The 18,705-nt window shown below is 47.6% G+C and overlaps 1 protein-coding gene across 1 annotated transcript in view; it reads left to right on the plus strand.

Moving 5' to 3' along the window:
- The window catches only part of MTMR7 (myotubularin related protein 7), a 100,622-nt gene that overhangs the window by 56,332 nt on the left and 25,585 nt on the right, over positions 1-18,705 (plus strand). The window contains exons 5-6 of the mRNA XM_027530129.1: positions 3,935-4,063; positions 13,372-13,506. Coding sequence (XP_027385930.1) covers positions 3,935-4,063; positions 13,372-13,506 — 264 coding nt within the window. The remainder of the gene's footprint in view (positions 1-3,934; positions 4,064-13,371; positions 13,507-18,705) is intronic.

The following is an 18,705-nucleotide window of genomic DNA, read 5'->3' on the forward strand; positions in this document are numbered from 1 at the left end:
CTGAAAGCTCAACATTCATAAAACGAAGATCGTGGCATCTAGACCCATCACTTCATGGCAAATAGATGGGGAAGCAATTGAAACAGTGATAGACTTTATTTTCTTGGGCTTCAAAACCACTGCAGATGGTGAGGTGACTGCAACCATGAAATTAAAAGACACTTGCCCCTTGGAAGAAAAGCTATGACCAACCTAGATAGCATATTAAAAGCAGAGATGTTACTTTGCTGACAAAGGTCCGTCTAGTCAAAGCTAAGATTTTTCCAGTAGTCATGTATGAATGTGAGAGTTGGACCATAAAGAAAGCTGAGCCCCAAAGAATTGATGCTGTTGAACTGTGGTGTTGGAGAAGACTCTTGAGAGTCCCTTGGACTTCAAGGAGATCAAGCCAGTTCATCCTAAAGGAAATCAGTCCTGAATGTTCATTGGAAGGACTGATGCTGAAGCTGAAACTCCAACACTTTGGCCGTCTAATGGGAAGAACTGACTCATTGGAAAAGACCTTGATGCTGGAAAGATTGAAGGTGGAGGAGAAAGGGATGACAGAGGATTAGATGGTTGGATGGCATCACTGACTGGATGGACATGAGTTTGAGTAGTTTGAGTACGCTCCGGGAGTTGGTGATGGACAGGGAGGCGTTGTGCTGCAGTCCATGGATCACAAAGAGTAGGGCACAACTGAGTGACTTAACTGAACTGAACACCTGAGGTTGTATTCCCTGGTGGCTCAGACAGTATAGGACTTCCCTGGTGGCTCAGAGGGTAAAGCGTCTGCCTGCAATGTGGGAGACCTGGGTTCGATCCCTGGGTCAGGAAGATTCCCTGGAAATGGAAATGGCAACCCACTCCAGTATTCTTGCCTGGAGAATCCCATGGACACAGGAGCCTGGCAGGCTGTAATCCATGGGGTCGCAAAGAGTTGGACACGACTGAGTGACTAAGCATGCACACGCACACCTTGAATTATACAGTGTTATATATCAAATATATTTCAATTTAAAAAAACTTGTTGAATGAGTGAATGAATTACCTCCAAAGATTCTTCTTGACCAGGCCAAGTAAGACATGTAGGCACTGCAGGAGGGTTTATTTAGTGGAAGAAATAAGCAAATCACACCCTTAATAAAATAAAAATATCATGCAGGAATGTTTTTAACTTAATCCACTTCAGTTGTCTAAGGCAGAATAAATATAAAGAAAGTTCAAAAGAGAAGCATTTCCCACTTTTCTGAACTTCTCATTTTCTCTCTGAATTTTCTTATGTGATTTTCCAGGCCAGACAAACTTTCGGGGGGCACATTGAGTAGTCTCAGAATCCGGCAGCATAAATTGCACTGTGCTTTGTATTATTAATTGTCATAATTTTAACTTCAGCTGTGTGAGCTTGTTGGAAGAGCATTACCCGTCAGCGCTTTCTAGGATTGATGTTTGATATCTACTGGAAAGTGCTGTCTGCTTTCATGAGAGCAGGGATGAATTTACTTTTGTCCACTTGGTGGTAGTGGTTGCTGTTCAGCTGTGAAGTCACGTCCGACTCTTTGTGACCCCCTGGACTGCAGCATTCCAGGCTTCCCTGTCCTTCACCATCTTGCGGAGTTTGCTCAAACTCATGTCCATTGAGTCGGTCATGCTATCTAAGCTCTCATCCTCTGTTGTCCCCTTCTCCTCCTGCCTTCAGTGTTTCCCAGTATCGAGTCTTTTCTGTTAAGTTGGTTCTTTGCATCATGTGGCCAAAGTATTGGAGCTTCAGCATCAGTCCTTCCAGTGAATATTCAGGGTTGATTTCCCTGGAGAGGAAATGGCAACCCACTCCAGTATTCTTGCCTGGAAAATCCAGTGGACAGAGGAGACTGTGGGCCACAGTCCATAGGATTGCAAGAGTTGAACAAGACTTAGCGACTGAACCACCACCAGCGCTGTTAAAGAAAGTGGGTAATTCCCAACTTCTGAAAGCCTACTAATTTCCTTTTTAAAACTGTTATTTTAATAAAATGTAGTAAGTCTGATGCAGTGACCACACGTCTCTTGAATTCAGTGTAGTCATGTCCTGACTGCTGACTCGAGAGAGGTCCAGACACCGGATTTGCAGGGGAAGCCAGGGCAGTGTCTGGGGGAGTCATTCCAGTACAAGCTTGGGTTCCAAGTAGGTTGGACCATCTGTTCTTGGGATTTTCCTCCAGAGTCTCAGTGCCAGAGCCCACGTTGATGTCTTTGGTAATCTTTCCTAAAATGCCTTTGGAGAAATGCTTTGGGCCTGAGAGTGTCACTTCAGTGACTTTTCCGTCTCCTGCTCAGCGTGGTGTCCAGTCTGGTAACAAAGACAAGCGGGGAGGCAGGCGAGGGAGGACCTGAGCACAGAACAGTTGACGTGAGCTTTGTGGTGCATTTTCGTGCCCTTCTGCCTCAAGGTTCAGAGTGGTCAGGGCAGGCGAAATGGACAGAGGACGTGCACACAGCATTTCGCCTGCTGCTGCACCTGCCTGCGGACGCTCCTTCAAATGCCCAAGAAGGTGCTTGACTTCTAGGAAAAAAAGTTTACAAACTGCCATTCAAACGATCCTCCTGTTGCAAAAAGAGGGATTGTTGTTGTTTTAGTCAGTAAATCACATCTAACTCTTTTACGATCCCACGGACTATAGCCCGTCAGACTCCTCTGTCCATGGGATTTCCCAGGCAAGAATACTGGAGTGGGTTGCCATTTCATCCCCCTCCAGGGGGTCTTCCCAGACCCGGGATCAAACCTGTGTCTCCTGTACTAGCAGGCCGATTCTTTACCACGGAGCTATCAGGGAAGCCTCAAAAGATGGGTTGACCAACATCAAAGCAAATGATGTGTCTAGCAACAAGTCGACCGCTATCACTCTTGCCGCCGCTTCCGCTTTCGTCAGACCCAATGGGTGAAGAGTCTTGTGGGTGTTACCTGACTTGATCCTTGTATCGGCCCCGGGCAATGTCGTTTCGTTCCCTGTCAGTCTTAAGAGAGTAGCAAGTGCTCAGTAGTTGGATTTCTCGAAAGTCATGAAGTTGGCAAACTGGAACCAGGTTCTAAACCCCTGATTTCTTTTTTGAAGATGGCTTTTTAAAAGTTTTAATCTGTTTATTAGTTTGGCTGTGCTTAGTTGCAGCATGTGAGCTCTTAGTTGTGGTATGTATGGACCCAGTTTCCTGAGCAGGGAGCAAACCCGGGTTCCCCCCACACCCTGTATTGGAAGCTCAGAGTGGAGTCCTAGCCCCCGGACCACCAGGGAAAGTCCCCTAAACCCCTAATTTCTGATAAAATTCCCAAGGTCATTCCAAGGCTCCAGAGATTCCACTGGGGGAATCACTGCCAGGGATGTGCAGAAAGGGTAACTCATTTCTTACCCCTTGTAAAAATCGACACATAAAAAGCAGAAAGCTGTTATAATGCGTGGTGAGGGGTGGAATGCTAGGAAGTCCGGGGGAGAGGCCCTGAGTTGGCCCTGAAGATGAGCTTGGGAGGTTGGAAGGGAAGAGGGGTCCAGAGAGCATGCTGGCTCGGCTGTTGCCTCAGATGGGAGCACGCAAAGGGCATACCGGGGACCGAGGGGCCCCGAGGAGGACATCGTCCCCCAGGGTGGGGCTGTCTTGAACAGATAGCTGACATTTTCTCAGTTGCCAGGATGCAAAATTGCTTTTCCCTTTTTGATGGGAGAAACGCCCATTGGTCCCTGTCTTGCCTCCCACTCCATGAAGAGCCCTGGGAGATAAGGGGCAGTGCCCAAGGGCAGGAGGCTAAAGCGTGTCTGACTGTTCCACTGTGGTTTCTTAGCATCAGAGCTTCACTTTCTCTGCAGGGGCTCTGTAACTGAAGAAAACTGGAGTATGCCACCCTCAGGCCCGGCGGGATGGAATTTCTGGTGGCAGTTTGCACAGCACAACGAGGCCTAAACACCCCTTGTCTTTTCCACGCCAGATCTGTGACTCCTATCCGACCGAACTGTACGTTCCCAAGTCGGCCACGGCACACATCATAGTGGGGAGTTCCAAGTTCCGGAGCAGACGGCGATTTCCTGCCCTTTCTTACTACTATAAAGATAACCACGTAAGTCTTAAGGCATGCTTTTGTTTCGGGCTTTGCTTTTCTTCTTTTATCATAAACAGGCCTTTTTCCAGGGGCCTTCTGCCCTGTGTGTGGGTTTGAATTCCTTTTCAAGTATGTGGATGTTGCTGTGTGTGTGGTGTGGCACAACACAACTTGTGTTAGAGCCTTGGCCTGTGTTAGAGCCTTGAACGTTGGCCTCCCGTGTTTATTTGACAGTAAAGGAACGGGAGGCAGAACACTCCTAGACTTAATCATCTGAGTGGGCATGTCCTCTTCTAACTGGTCACCTTGAAAGGCTCTCTGGGGCCAACCCATCGCAATGCCTGGTTTAGAAAAGCCCTCAAAGTCATGGCACATGCTTTATCTTTTTTTAAATGGCATATATATATATATTTTTTTTTATTTCCAGCATCTAGTGCCTTTTATATGTAATATGTGTGAGCTGTTCACATCCTGTTGGTTAGAACTGCACAGGGCAGGTGAGAAAACCCAGTCTTACAGGTAACCATGTAAACAAGCAAAATCTATGCTTCCATTTCTGTGAAGGACACAGAAGCTAATTTGGGAAGAAAAGAATGGTCTCAGCTCCCTGCTTTAGAAGTCATTTGACTTTAGCCAGGAGAAAAAGTTTGGGTGGCGCAGTGGTGAAGAACCTGCCTTCCAGGGCAGGAGATGTAAGAGACCAGGTTTGATCCCTGGGTCGGGAAGATCCCCTGGAGGAGGGCATGACAACCCACTCCAGCATTCTTGCTTGGGGAATCCCACGGACAGAGGAGCCTGGGGGGCTACAGTCCACGGGGTCGTAAAGTCAGACACGACTGGGCATGCATGCACACAGGCGGTTGACTTTAATTCGAAACTGTTTGATGGGGACTTCCCAAGTGGCGCCAGTGGTAAAGAATCCACTTGCCAATGCAAGAGGCTTGAGAGACATGGATTTGATCCCTGAGTCGGGAAGATCCTCTGGAGTAGGAAATGGCAGCCAGCTCCCGTATTCTTGCCTGGGAAGTACTGTGGACCGAGGGGCCTGACAGTCGCAGCAGATGTGTGTAAGTGTGTGTGTGCCGTGCATGGACCATAGGCAGGATGGAGGGCAGGGTCTATGTCTGTTCTTTTTTTTTTAAAAAAAAGTTATTTAATTTTTGGCTATGCTGGATCTTTGTTGCTGCATGCAGGCTTTCTGTAGTTGTGGTGAGTGGGGGCTACTCTCTAGTGTTGTGCGGGCTTCTCACTGTGATGCTGCTCTTATTGCAGAGCCCAGACTCCAGGTGCGTGGACTTTGTAGTTTGTGGGCTTAGTTGCCCCGAGGCATGCGGGATCTTCCCGAACCAACCTCTAGACCGCTAGGGAAGTCCTATGTCTGCTCTTAAAAGGAGGCTTTGAAAAATACTCTGAGCAATGTCACCTTGGCCAGAGTAAGCGTATGGCCTTCAGGGTTGCCCACTTTGAAGGGAAACATTCATTCAGCAGTGTACATTCTGTTAATTAAAATGGTACAAATGGTGTTATTTTCAGTTAACACTCACTGCTCTGACATGGTCTGAAGAAGGCAAGTAACTTCATTAATGTCCTATATTGTGCTTTGTGCTTTGCTAAGTCGCTCAGAAATGTCTGACTCTTTGCAGCCCTGTGGACTGTAGCCCGCCAGGTTCCTCTGTCCCTGGGATTCTCCAGGGAGGAACACTGAGTGAGTGCTGGGCCCTCTTCCAGGGGATCTTTCCAATCCAGGGATGGAACCCACATCTCTTACGTCTCCTGCATTGGCAGGCAGGCTCTTTACCACTAGCACCACCTGGAAGCCCAGTGTCTTATGCTGCTGCTGCTGCTGCTGCTGCTGCTAAGTCGCTTCAGTCGTGTCCAACTCTGTGCAACCCCATAGCCAGCAGCCCACCAGGCTCCCCCGTCCCTGGGATTCTCCAGGCAAGAATACTGGAGTGGGTTGCCATTTCCTTCTCCAATGCGTGAAAGTGAAAAGTGAAAGTGAAGTCGCTCAGTCATATCTGACTCTTAGCCACCCCATGGACTGCAGCCTACCAGGCTCCTCCATCCATGGGATTTTCCAGGCAAGAGTACTGGAGTGGGGTGCCATTGCCTTCTCCGGTGTCTTTTGTTATTTGACTCCTAATATATTTCAACCTACACACAGCTGGTGCTATGGTGAGAGGAAAAGGAAGATGTGAATCTTTTTTGTTTTTAATGATGGGATGCAAAGGGATGTGGAATTTCATGATACTGTATTGAATATTTGAATTCAGGCTGCCAGTAACATGTACTCTTTTTTGTAGCATCCACTGGTAAACAAGTAAGAGAGGAGAGGAAGGGAGGATCTTTTACTGTCGTTTCAGAGAGGGGGCATGTGCTGGGTATTGAAAACGTGAGCATGGCACTCATCCTGCTTCTTTTCCTTCTGTTCAGATTTTCTTGAGAAAAGGGGTTATTTTTTGGTCAGTGTGAGTATCATAAAGGGCAAATATGTCATGTCTGAGGATGGGAGAGAATTTTTAGCAGTTAGACCGCAGAGGCTGGCCTCTCTGCCTGCTGACGTCAGAGCCTCATCAGCCCGTTCCCGCTCTCGTGGGCTGTCCTCTGCTTGATCTCCAAGCCTGGAAATGAACTCACACAGCTATCAGTTATAGTTCAAAATAATTGATTTCCTGAACTTAAAAATGTAAAGCAGACAGTTTCCTTTAAGTTTTAGCTCCTCTTACAAGGCGCAGAATTAGAGATGTTTTCTAAGTGTGGCTAAAGGACCCAGTTGCCCCAGGGAGATACTTCATGTACGGGTACCCAGATGCCCACTCTCCCAGCCCGGGGATCTAACATCTATGCTGCAGGTGGAATACAGTCAAATTTGTGGGTTTATAACAATGTTCAGGGCTTCCCTGGTAGCTCAGATGGTAAAGAATCTGCCTGCAATGCAGGAGACCTGGGTTTGATCCCTGTATCAGGAAGATCCCCCGGAGAAGGGAATGGCAGCCCAGTCCAGTATTCTTGCCTGGAGAATCCCACGGACAGAGGAGCCTGGTGGACTATATAGTCAGTGAGGTCACAGAGAGTTAGACATGACTGAGCGACTAAGCACAAGGTCAGTTAAGTAAAGCAGGTAAATTAAAACCAACAGCAACCAAAGTCGGGCTAGAGAAACGTCCAGTCTTTATGCAATCTGAACTGAGAGGAAATACTTCTGTGCTTTGGGAAGGCCGAGTCCCTGATCTTCTACCCACTCTTAAGACAAACCTGATAAATACTCCACTGGCTTTTCATTGAGCAACTAACTCAGACTTTAATATCCAGGTTAATTATGTCATGCTTCCGAGGTAACCAGGGATTTTTATAGCGGGAAGCGTCTTCATTAGTGAAGGTGGATTTCTCTGGTTCTATGGGAGACATGGGAAGTAACAGTGCAGTTTTTGATGATGTTGCTCAGCAGAAGCAAAACCCACTCTCCAACCAGGTGGTCTGCAGTGAAAGTAAAGTTCCTAAGTTTGCTGACCTGTGTTTCTTCCTTTTTGTGATTTTATTTTTTAAGTAATTTATTTATTTCGGCTGTGCTGAGTCTTCATTGCTGCTTGCAGGCTCTCTCGTTGCAGGGAGCAGGGGCTACTGTCCAGTTGGGGTGCGCGGGGCTCCTCACTGCCATGGCTTCTCTTGTCACAGAGCATGGGCTTTAGGAGCACAGGCTTCAGTAGTTGCGGCCTGAGGGCTCTAGAGCTTAGGCTCAGTAGCTGTGGTGCATGGGCTTAGTTGCCCTCAAGGCATGTGGAATCTTCCAGGACCAGGGATCGAACCTGTACCCCTGCATTGGCAGATGAATTCTTAACCACTGGACCACCAGGGAGGTCCCTTTTTGTGATTTTAGACATTTTAGACTTGAGTATGTATTCCTGCTCCAGTAGAACTTCAGTCCAGTTCAGTCGCTCAGTTGTGTCCAGCTCTTTTTGACCCCATGGACTGCAGCACGCCAGGCTTCCCCGTCCATCACCAACTCCCAGAGCTTGCTCAAACTCATGTCCATCTCGTCGGTGATGCCAGTAGAACTTAGGTTTGTGAGTAAGAATCACATTTTCTAGTTAAATACCATTCCTCACATAGCACCTTGTTACCAAGGAGCACCGAAGATTTTGTTGGTGAGACGAGTTGGCTAGTGTTGGGTAGTGGGAATCGGTGACTAGATTAAGAGAAGCTTGCCACGTACCTCATGTCAGAAACAGGAAGTCCTGGTGAGGGTCCTTGGATGTAAACCCCCTTGCTGGTGGTATATAATTCCTTCTGGATCAGCTTTTATCAGACATGGTGTTACAGTCACTTCCTGTTGACCTATTGGTGAGGTCGGGGTTCCCGTCTAGGATTACTGGGATGCCTAACACAACGTGACACCTGACACTGGACAGAGGAGGTTGACAGCAGTTTATTAGCTGCATACACTCACTGCCCAGGGGAGGAGAGCACTGGCAGGAGTAGAGTGAACCAGCAGGGATGGTGGAGGCAGGCTCTGTAATATCAAAGGGGTGAGGGGTTCCCTGGTTCCCAGCAGAGGATGTGATTGGCTTGTTTGAGCAATTCCACAGGCTGGCAGGGAACAAAACCCACTCCTTGGAAATGAGAAGGAGCTGTACCTGGTCCCCTGGGAGAAGGGCTGCTTAGCTGGGGGACTTGTACCCACGGGAGCAGGGTATGGATGGGAACTTGCTGCTGGCCATTTAAGGCCATCCCGATTTACCAGGTGTTGTGGGCAGCACGTGATGTTACTTTCAGGCCTTGAACCACACTCCAGGAGTTACCTGGAGCCATCCAGAATCATTTTGGATATCAAATATAAAACAGCTTTGTAGATCACAGTTGGAGAACTTATCTGTGTCACTTGTGTTCAGAAGCTGCTTATCTTTTGTTCTTATTTACTAAGTTTCTTAATTATTTTTAAGAAAGCAGTTCTGCTTTTAAATTGTTAATATGGTAGCAATAACCCTGTATACGAGACAGCAAAAGAGACACTGATGTATAGAACAGTCTTTTGGACTCTGTGGGAGAGGAAGAGGGTGAGATGATTTGGGAGAATGGCATTGAAACATGTATAATATCATATATGAAACGAGTCTCCAGTCCAGGTTCGATGCATGATACTGGATGCTTGGGGCTGGTGCACTGGGATGACCCAGAGGGATGGTACGGGGAGGGAGGAGGGAAGAGGGTTCAGGATGGAGAACACGTGTATACCTGTGGCAAATGCATGTTGATATATGGCAAAACCAATACAATATTGTAAAGTTAAAAAATAAAATTAAATTAGAAAAAAGAAAAAAAAAAGAAATTGTTAATAGCATGGCTCCCCAAATTCACAGTACAGATCTCTCAGAACCCAATTCTGGAAGATTTCCAAAGAGGCAGTTTTTTTGTAAGAATAGTACAGACCATCTTGCCCTCCTTTTATAAATAATGTTTATTGAAACTAACTGCATTAGGCGTAGTTCTAGGTGCATTATCTACCTTACCCACTCTGCAGTTTCGTTATTATTATTATATCCATATTAAAGGTGGAAAAACCAAGGTTCAGAGATGACAGGTAAATCACCTAAGATTATAAAGGAAGTGAGAACACTGTGCTTAGTCACTCAGTCGTGTCCGGCTCTTTGCGACCCTGTGGACTGTAGCCCGCCAGGCTCCTCTGTCCATGGGGATTCTCCAGGCAAGAATACTGGAGTGGGTGGCCACACCCACCTCCAGTGGATCTTCCCATCCCAGGGTTCAAACCCAGGTCTCCCACATTGCCGACAGGTTCTTAACTATCTGAGCCACCAGGGAAGCCCAAGAATACTGGCGTGAGTAGGCTATCCCTTCTCAAGGGGATCTTCGCAGCCCAGCAATCAAATCAGGGTCTTCCTGATTTGCAGGCAGATACTTTACCAGCTGAGTTAAAAGCCAGATGTTTTTGAATCCTGCATCTTAATTCTGTATCATGCTTCCTGACTTACTTACATACATGGACGCTTGTGTTGGTTCAGAATCCAGGATCAGGAAATATTTTGCCTGGATTCAATTCCTGGCTTCCCCAGTTACTAGCTGTGTGTCCTCGGGAGAATTATTTCACCTCTCTGTGCCTTGGTTGTCTCATCTATCAAATGGAGAAAATAAGAGATCTTAATGTATATGGTAGTTGGGAAGATTAAGAATACGCAGAGTTCTTATAATAGTGGCCACCATATAGGAAGCATTCAAAAAACATTGGCTGTTTTAATCAGTAGCTCTATTAATGGTGCACACATGACAGTTTAAGATTGAGCTCTGTCTGTGCTCTCATGTGGCTGACATCAGTAAGACAGGCCGCCAGGTAATGGTGAGATTCAGTCAACAGTCTGACTCTCTGGGGTGTGTGTAGGGTGGACACGGGCACCTTGAGGTTACTGACCACCCTGTACCAAGTGTACAGCAGTGTGCCAGTAGTCACTGAGTCAGTGATGAAGTCTGTTTGGAGCCCATCTGTACATAACCAGGAAAATGTAATTAATATTAAAATGTAGTCTGTTTAATATATCTTGTTTAATTTATCAACTTATTCATCTCATAGTAGAACTCTGTTCTGATTTAACCCTTCACCGAGAGCAGTTTCTCGGCCTGGAGGTAATTGGTAATGGTTGTTGCCACTGACTGGCTTTATTTCAGAGCGGGAGACCCACTAGTTGAGTGAGTTTCGGTGTGCTACGCGCTTGCTTGGACAAACTCTCATTTTGAAATGTTCTCTTCCCCATCGAGCTCTTCCGATAGGAGCTGAGAAGCTGCCTGATGGTAGCGGTCCTTAATTAGCATTTCTTTTTTTTTTTAACAATATAGAAATAAATAAGTATTGTTAATTACATTTATTTTTTTAATTTTATTTTTAAACTTTACATAATTGTATTAGTTTTGCCAAATATAAAAATGAATCCGCCACAGGTATACATGCGTTCCCCATCCTAAACCCTCCTCCCTCCTCCCTCCCCATACCATCCCTCTGCGCATTTCTTTAGCCCAGATTAAGCAGCTCAGAACTGTTCTCTGCTCGGTCAGAGGGGGTGGCTGACCCGACCCCTCTAAACATCAGGAGACACGGGAGCCCGTGTGCAGCCCCATGAAAGCCATCCGTGGCGATTTGCCTTCTGCTCAGGACGCAGCTCGCCTGCGGTCCCCGACCCCCGCTCCCTGGTCCCTGCCATCACGCATCTAGCTCCTGGCTCTCCTCTTGCTGGCTGGCCGCCCATCTGTGGTCAGACGCCCCGGGCCCTTCCTCCTCCACTCTGTGGTTGGACATCTGTTGCCAGCAACTCAAAAATTCAGCAGCCCTTTGCCTTGCTTCCCACTCTGCAGGCACCATGCTCCTGAATTCTGGCTGCAGGCCCAGGGTTCCTGGAGCCCCTCAGTAATTCCCGCTGTGTCAGAGAATGTGCTGGAACCCTCAGACAGGTGCTGTTAGCAATTGTTAGAAATGTCTGCAATTCTCCATCCTGCCAGCAGGGTCTCAGCTGGAGGATCGTGTGTGTGTGTGTGTGTGTGTGTGTGTGTGTGTGTACGTGCCCACTCACATGCTGAGTTGCCTCAGTCGTATAGGACCCTTTGCAACCCATGTAGCACACCAGGCTCCTCTGTCCATGGGATTCTCCAGGCCAGAATACAGGAGTGGGTTGCCATGCCCTTCTCCAGGGGATCTTCCCAACCCAGGAATCGAACCCATGTCTCTTTTGTCTCCTGAATTGGCAGGTGGGTTCTTTACCACTAGCGCCACCTGAGGATTATGTAGTTAGTAAGAAATATCCTGCCTTCTCCAGCGAGGAGCCTCAGAGCTCACCTTTCTCTGGAGAAACCCAAGCCTGGCTGAGTAGCCCTGGGATGAGCCTGAAGGACAGTTAAGCTGCACTTGGACTCAGAGCCGGGGTGCCTTCCAGGATGGAGTCCGGCATGCGGGCGCCAGAACGGGCTGTGCCGTGGCTCTTTCCAGGGGAGGTTTCCCTCCTAAGCACTGCCCCCTTCCCTGAGCCAGGGAGCACCTCTGCCCTCGTACACGTGGGTACCTAGGCTCAGTGCAGATTCTTCGAAAGAGTCATTCCTAGATTGTATTTGGCAATTTGACTTCAATCTAAGTGTTAAAATAAAATCTAAATTCATAGGAAGCACTTTGCCACAAAAGTATAAGTTTCACAGCTGCGAGGTTGTGGCCATACTCACCCACTAATAACTCAGAGGGATGTTTATGTTATTGTGTACACTGTCCCACAGTTCAGGGTGAAAAGTGAAAGTCGCTCAGCGGTGTCCAACTCTTTGCAACCCCATGGACTATACAGTCCATGGAATTCTCCAGGCCAGAATACTAGAGTGGGTAGCCTTTCCCTTCTCCAGGGGATCTTCCCTACCCAGGGATTGAACCCACGTCTCTCACATTGGAGGCAGATTCTTTACTAGCTGAGCTACCAGGGAAGCCCTGAGCCACAGTTCAGGGTACTCTGTTGGAATCACAGAACAGGGAAATCACAGAACAGCACACAGGTCAGTTCCCAAGGAAGCCCTTGCTTCTAACCCACCTGCATCAGCCAAGGTCTGAGCCTCCTGTCCTTAGACACTGGCAGCAGCCTTGGATCTGTCACCATAAACATTCCCCCATTTAGGATGAGAACCAGTTTGAGGGTTTTGTGATGTTTCTAAGTGAGCTAGTAAATGATGGAAAACACTAAAGAAGTAGGAGAAGAGTTACTTTATATTTCTACTTTTGCAGGAAGATGAAGTGGTGTCAAGCAGAGTAGACTATTTATTTAGATGGTTTTACAATTTCATCATTTGGATCCTACCTAAACAACCTTGCATGCGTGCATGCTCAGTCGTGTCCAACTCTCTGTGACCTTATGGACGGTAGCCCGCCAGGCTCCTCTGTCTGTGGAATTTTCCAGGCAAGAATACTGGAGTGGGTTGCCATTTCCTTCTCCAGGGAATCTTCCTGACCCAGGGATCAAACCCAGGTCTCTTATGTCTCCTGCATTGACAGGCAGTTTTTTTTGTTTGTTTGTTTTTTTACCACTAGCACCACTTGGGAAGCCCATGCTTATGCATCCTAGTTGTTACTCAGAGAAGCTTTTTGCACTGCTTGCCCATGTAATGGTTTTTTGAGTTAGAAAGATGCCAACTTCGATTTCTTGAAAGCACTGATACTTTCACAAGCCAGGGGCGTAAGTAAAGTGGGGAGTGGGGGTGAGTGGCCTTTGTTGTGGTGGCGGTCCTGAGGGTCTTGCGGGGGGGTGCAGTTGATCCACTGCTTGATGCGGCTGTGCTGCTGTGGCCTCTCCCCACAGGCCTCCATCTGCCGGAGCAGCCAGCCCCTGTCTGGCTTCAGTGCCCGCTGCCTGGAGGATGAGCAGATGCTGCAGGCCATCAGGAAGGCCAACCCGGGAAGCGACTTCCTTTATGTTGTGGACACTCGGCCCAAGGTGAGTGTCACCACGCCAATGCATGTCTTTGCAGTCTTTGCAGAGAGATGAGGCCTCGCCCGCTCAGGGAGCGCCGTCTGCAGAGGGGCCGTTTCCCTCTGCACAGTGGCTGCCCTGCCCGCCTGCTTCCGGGGGCCCTGAGCCCTGGGGGGTTGACAACGGCAGGGACTTTGGATCTTTCCCGGCTCCGAGCCTCGTGCTCGGTACATAGTGCACACGACAAAAGTGTGGTGTGATGCTGGAGGTCGCTCTCCTGAACACGCCAGATTGTTCTTTGGTTTGTTCACAAAAGGACCTTTTCTTCTCTAACAGTATGAAATTCACTGTGGAATCCGCGCAGTTCAGAGTTTGTGGGATGTTCACCTCTTCCCTTGCAAATTCAGCTGGTAGTTAATTCCACTATGTCTATGACATGGAACGATTTCCAAAATGGAATGTTAAGTTTAAAAAAAAAAGAAGTTACAAATTAATATGTATATTACTGTGTCTATGGAAAACAGCGAACTATAGGTAGGTAAAAATGTCAGTTAAAACAGAAAGATCTGGAAGGATAAGCACTCACCTAGTAAGAATTCCAAGAAGAAGATGAGCATGGAATATATAGGATAAAATTAGGTGACAGAGAGATATGGCCATTAATTCAACACATTTGGCATTGGAATTTCTTGCCAGTTATGAATAAAATATACCTGGATCTGTAAGTGATGAGAGAGAAGGGTACATGTTCTTTCTCCATGTGGGTGCAGAACAGTGTCTGAGATGTACTGTGAAACAGCAAGAGTGAGCTACAGAAATCTATAATGTGATCCCATGTATGTAATAGTAATTATATTATTAAAATTATACATTATTCTATGCACTGAAAAAAGTTTAAGGGTATATATATTAAACTGTTAACAGTGGTTTTTGGTGTTTTTTTTTTTTCCCCCTGTGGGGTGAGAGGAGGATTTTGACAAACTTTTCTTTTATAAATTATAGTGTGAAAAAAAATTTTAATCATAAAAAGGTTGAAAGAACATAAGGCCTTCAAAATGTTAAACATCAGTTCCCATGGAGTGGGTAATTGCAGACATGGGTCTGTACTCGTGTCTGATAAGAGGAATCACGGAAACTGCATACTACCCATTGTGTGGCTGACCCAGACCCTGGCAATTTTGCTGCTTCTCTGAGCCCCATGTCGCCAAATATTGTGATGCACGGTCTCAATCATGTAGTTAGATGTCTTCCATCACTGACCTCAGAACAGTCCTGGTTGGTCTAACAGGCGGGGGCTGTGGGGCAGCCGTGGGGGGCAGGGTGGGGCGGTGAGGAAGAGGTCCTCTTAGACACCAGTAGAGTAGACCAACTACGCAGATCAAGGACACACCAGATTCCAGCCGGGTCACATTCTGGTAGATGACAGGTAAAGGATTCCCTTCCTTTTAGGAAAGTCCTCAAAGCACAACAGGGAAGAGGCTTTGGACTGGGGGAGAAATAGCTTCTCTGCTTGAGGATTTTTACTTGAAAGATGCTGGAAAATCTCTATCTTTTATAGCAGCTCTCTTTCAATGTGTGTTTTTCTCTCTGCTTCATCGTCCTTCTCACCTTGACTTTCCCTCGTCTTCATTCTGCCTCTCGTGTCAGGTTAGTGGAGCTGCTCTGAGTTTCTGAAGTCAGAGACGACTGCACAAATGCCTGTCTTAGAGACACAGGCTAAAGACAAAATAAGAAGAGGGCAGGGACTTCCCTTGCAGTCACTGGTTAGGACTCTGTGCTTCCATTGCAGGGACATGGGCTTGATCCCTGGTTGAGAAGATCCCCTGGAGAAGGCAATGGCTACCCTCTCTAGTATTCTTGCCTGGAGAATTCCATGGACTGAGGAGGAGCCTGGTGTGCTACAATCCATGGGGTTGGCAAAGAGTCAGACACGATTGAGCAACTTTCACTCTGACGAACTAAGATCCCGCATACCACTTGGCCAAATAATAGCAATAATAATAAAGGGATGGAGAGACAGGGGCTTTAAAGTGAATTAGGTTGCTCTTCTCCGATCCCGTTTTCGCAGGTTTAAATAGAGGCAAACAGATTCGCCTGCTGATTTAAGGGCCAACGGTCCAAGTGTGTACTATGTTATGTAAACCTTCTGGGCAATGTGGCAGCTGTTGAGCCAGACGCAGTCCAGATTTAAAAGAAATTAATCCAAAGGATTTGATTTGAAGGGTATATTTAGCACTCCGTGTGTTTGCTCTCGGCGATAAGAAGTTGGAGGCGGATCCATTAAAGAAAATTGGTCGTGCTGTCTTCCTATTTGCCCGGGCACACACACACCTTCACGGGAGTTTTAAACTGTTTGCTTAGAGTGTTCGTTCTTTTAAAGATCATGTCTGTTGATTTTTGTTTCTCGGTAGCCAGGAGACTGGCTCCATGTTTGCTGTGGGCGGTGGGCATGGCAAATGGGCCCTAGCTAGGTTCGCTTGCAGATTTAAATGAAATAGAGAAAGGTCAGAAGTTGTTCTTGTCCTTGGAGTGGGACTCACCTCAGATGCTGCCTGAATTGCTCGTTGGTATTAGAATCTAGGGAGGCAAAGGCCATGAGGACCTTAGCTCAACTTAATATCTATTAAGAAAAAACCAACCCCTCAAGGTCATGTGTTACTGTGAGAATTTAGTGCATTAAGAAGACAGGAGGTCATATTGATGCCATAGTTGTTGAATTTTATTTTATTTATTGTTATTTTTTGTCTTTTGGCCACACCACGCAGCATGTGGGATTTGAATTCCCCGACCAGGGATTGAACCCAAGTCCCCTGCATTGGAAGTGCAGAGTCTTAACCACTAGACCACCAGGGAAGTCCCAATAGTTGCTGAATTATAAAATGAGATCAAATTCCTTTCATCTCAACCTTGCTCATGACTTTACTTTGTTCTAGGATTTTGTCGAGCTTGTGAAAATGCCAGGCACTTTTCCATTTGACTCTTAAAATACTCCTTCAAATGAGGAGCATTTTTTTTCTTTTTATGGATACAATCTCAGGTCCAGAGAGGTTCAGGCATTTGCCCAAGGTCACACCACTCAGGGCAGAGCCCGGGTTCACATCTAGGCTTATCTTGATCTCCAGGGGAGCCTCTGGACAGGCTCCGAGGGGTGGGGGGAGTCATCCTCTCTGTACACAGTTGCAGTGAGGCGGGGAACTCAGAGCTGCAGACCCAGCGGCTGGCTCATATGCGCTCAGCCGGGGCCCAACGTGGGCACCTGGGAGGGCAGTGGAGCCAAGAGGCAGGGCAGGCCGGGCACCGGCTCGGCTAACACCCGGTGCCTGGTCCGGGCTGCTTCTCCAAGGGCAGTGCTGTGGCTCGCTGGCCTGTGATGTCACCTTGTGAGCGCTTCCTTAGGCTGAGTACAGGAGGTCACGTGAAAGTTGTGTCTCTCTGGAATCAATAATGAGGTGGCTTCTACCCTGTGAGGGGTGTATATGGGGCGATCTGTGGGAAAGATCGGGGTGCATGACAGAGGGGCTGCGAGGAAGCCACGTCTGTGGAGGGTGAGTCACTGAGCAGGGCAGCGGGGGCAGCTACGGCGTTTGGGGTGGTGGGGCGTCTCCTTGCCTCTCTTTGGCAGGACGAGGATGGAGGGTGGGCTGCGGGTCCTGTGGATGCTGAGAAGGGAAGTTGTACACAAGCCAGCCTGCTGGGGTCCAGTCCCCCCGCCCTTGGAGGTTCCTGGCTGCGGGCACTGTGGAGTACATATTGGGGAGCGAAGCTGGGGCCCTGGAATAGGCTCAAGCCAAGGTGGGTCTCCACGTGAGCAAGGTCTGTGCATTCCACCCCTGCCAAGAGCCCGGAGACCCGCCCTGGGATTTAGACACTTATGTCGGAGATGTTCAGGTCAGGTGTTAACCAGAAAAGCAGTGATTACTAGCAGAGATAAAACAGCAGTCTTCTCCAGCTTTAGATATTTACCTTTTTTTCCCCTAACCCTCTCTGTCATCCCACTCCCTGGTAGCTCAGATGGTAAAGGATCTACCCACAATGCAGGAGATGCAGGTTCGATTGCTGGGTTGGGAAGATCCCCTCGAGGAGGGCATGGCAACCCACTCCAGTATTCTTGCCTGGAGAATCCCGTGGACAGAGGAGCCTGGCCAGCTACAGTCTGTGAGGCTGCAGAGTCTGACATGACTGAGCAACTAACACTTTGACTTTCTACCTCCCCCATCCCCAGTATAAAGACAGAGCCAAAAGAAAGACAAAAAGGAGAAAGAACCCCTTACCAGTCCAAATCGCCTATAAGGAGGGAAAGAGATAATTTTGCATAGTATATGGGGTTGGGATTGTAAATTGAGCTGAACAGTGATTGTAAAGCTATCAATTTTTCCCTTGGGGATAGGGAAGAAGGATTTTGATTAGCAGAGTTGTAGACCATAGTTGCAAGAAATAAAATCATCTCTTCTTTTCTGGTTGTACCAACAAGTTCAGATTCTTCATGGCACTGGACATAGATGAAGATAGACGGACCATTAACTGATGCCGCAGGCTAGAGTGTGGTCCGGGCCTCCTGCCAGGGGCACCTTCAGTGCTCATTTTCCATCCATCAGATCAGGTCCTGTCATTCAGGTACAGCATGTGCTCGGCTGTAACATTAGACTTCAAGCCCGAGATGGTGACCACCAAGCTGACCTTTAACTTGATAGGAAGATCATCATCGTTGACTGAGTTTCCATGGTTTTGATGTGTTTGGTGATTTAAGATTGGAGGGAAGGAATCTGATTCTTTTTTTTTTTTAAACATTCTTGGGCTGTTCACCTCTCAGCCTCACTCAGTCATTTCTTTGGTCGGTCAGCCCGTCAGTAAATCTTCACAGAGTGCCTGCTGTGTGCCAGCCTGAGGCGCAGGGTTCTAGGCCATAAATAGGCATAGGCCATAAATGAGACGAGCCATCTCCCTTGTGGAGCTCACATCCTCTGCACACTCCAGTGGATCTTCTCTGACATGGATACTAAATCTCCATAATTTTTCAATTAAGCCTGCTCAGAGGCTTTCAGTAGCCCTCTGCTGACATGAATGAAGTCAGAATTTCTTCATCTATTAGCTGGTGTGTGTGTGTTAGTTGCTCAGTCATATCAGCTCTTTGCAAACCCATGGTCTGTAGCCCTGTGTCCAGGAATCCTGGCTCCTCTGTCCATGGAATTCTCCAGGCAAGAATACTGAATGAGTTGCCATTCC

This window comes from Bos indicus x Bos taurus, chromosome 27, assembly GCF_003369695.1.
Source record: "Bos indicus x Bos taurus breed Angus x Brahman F1 hybrid chromosome 27, Bos_hybrid_MaternalHap_v2.0, whole genome shotgun sequence".
Taxonomy (NCBI): Eukaryota; Metazoa; Chordata; class Mammalia; order Artiodactyla; family Bovidae; genus Bos; species Bos indicus x Bos taurus.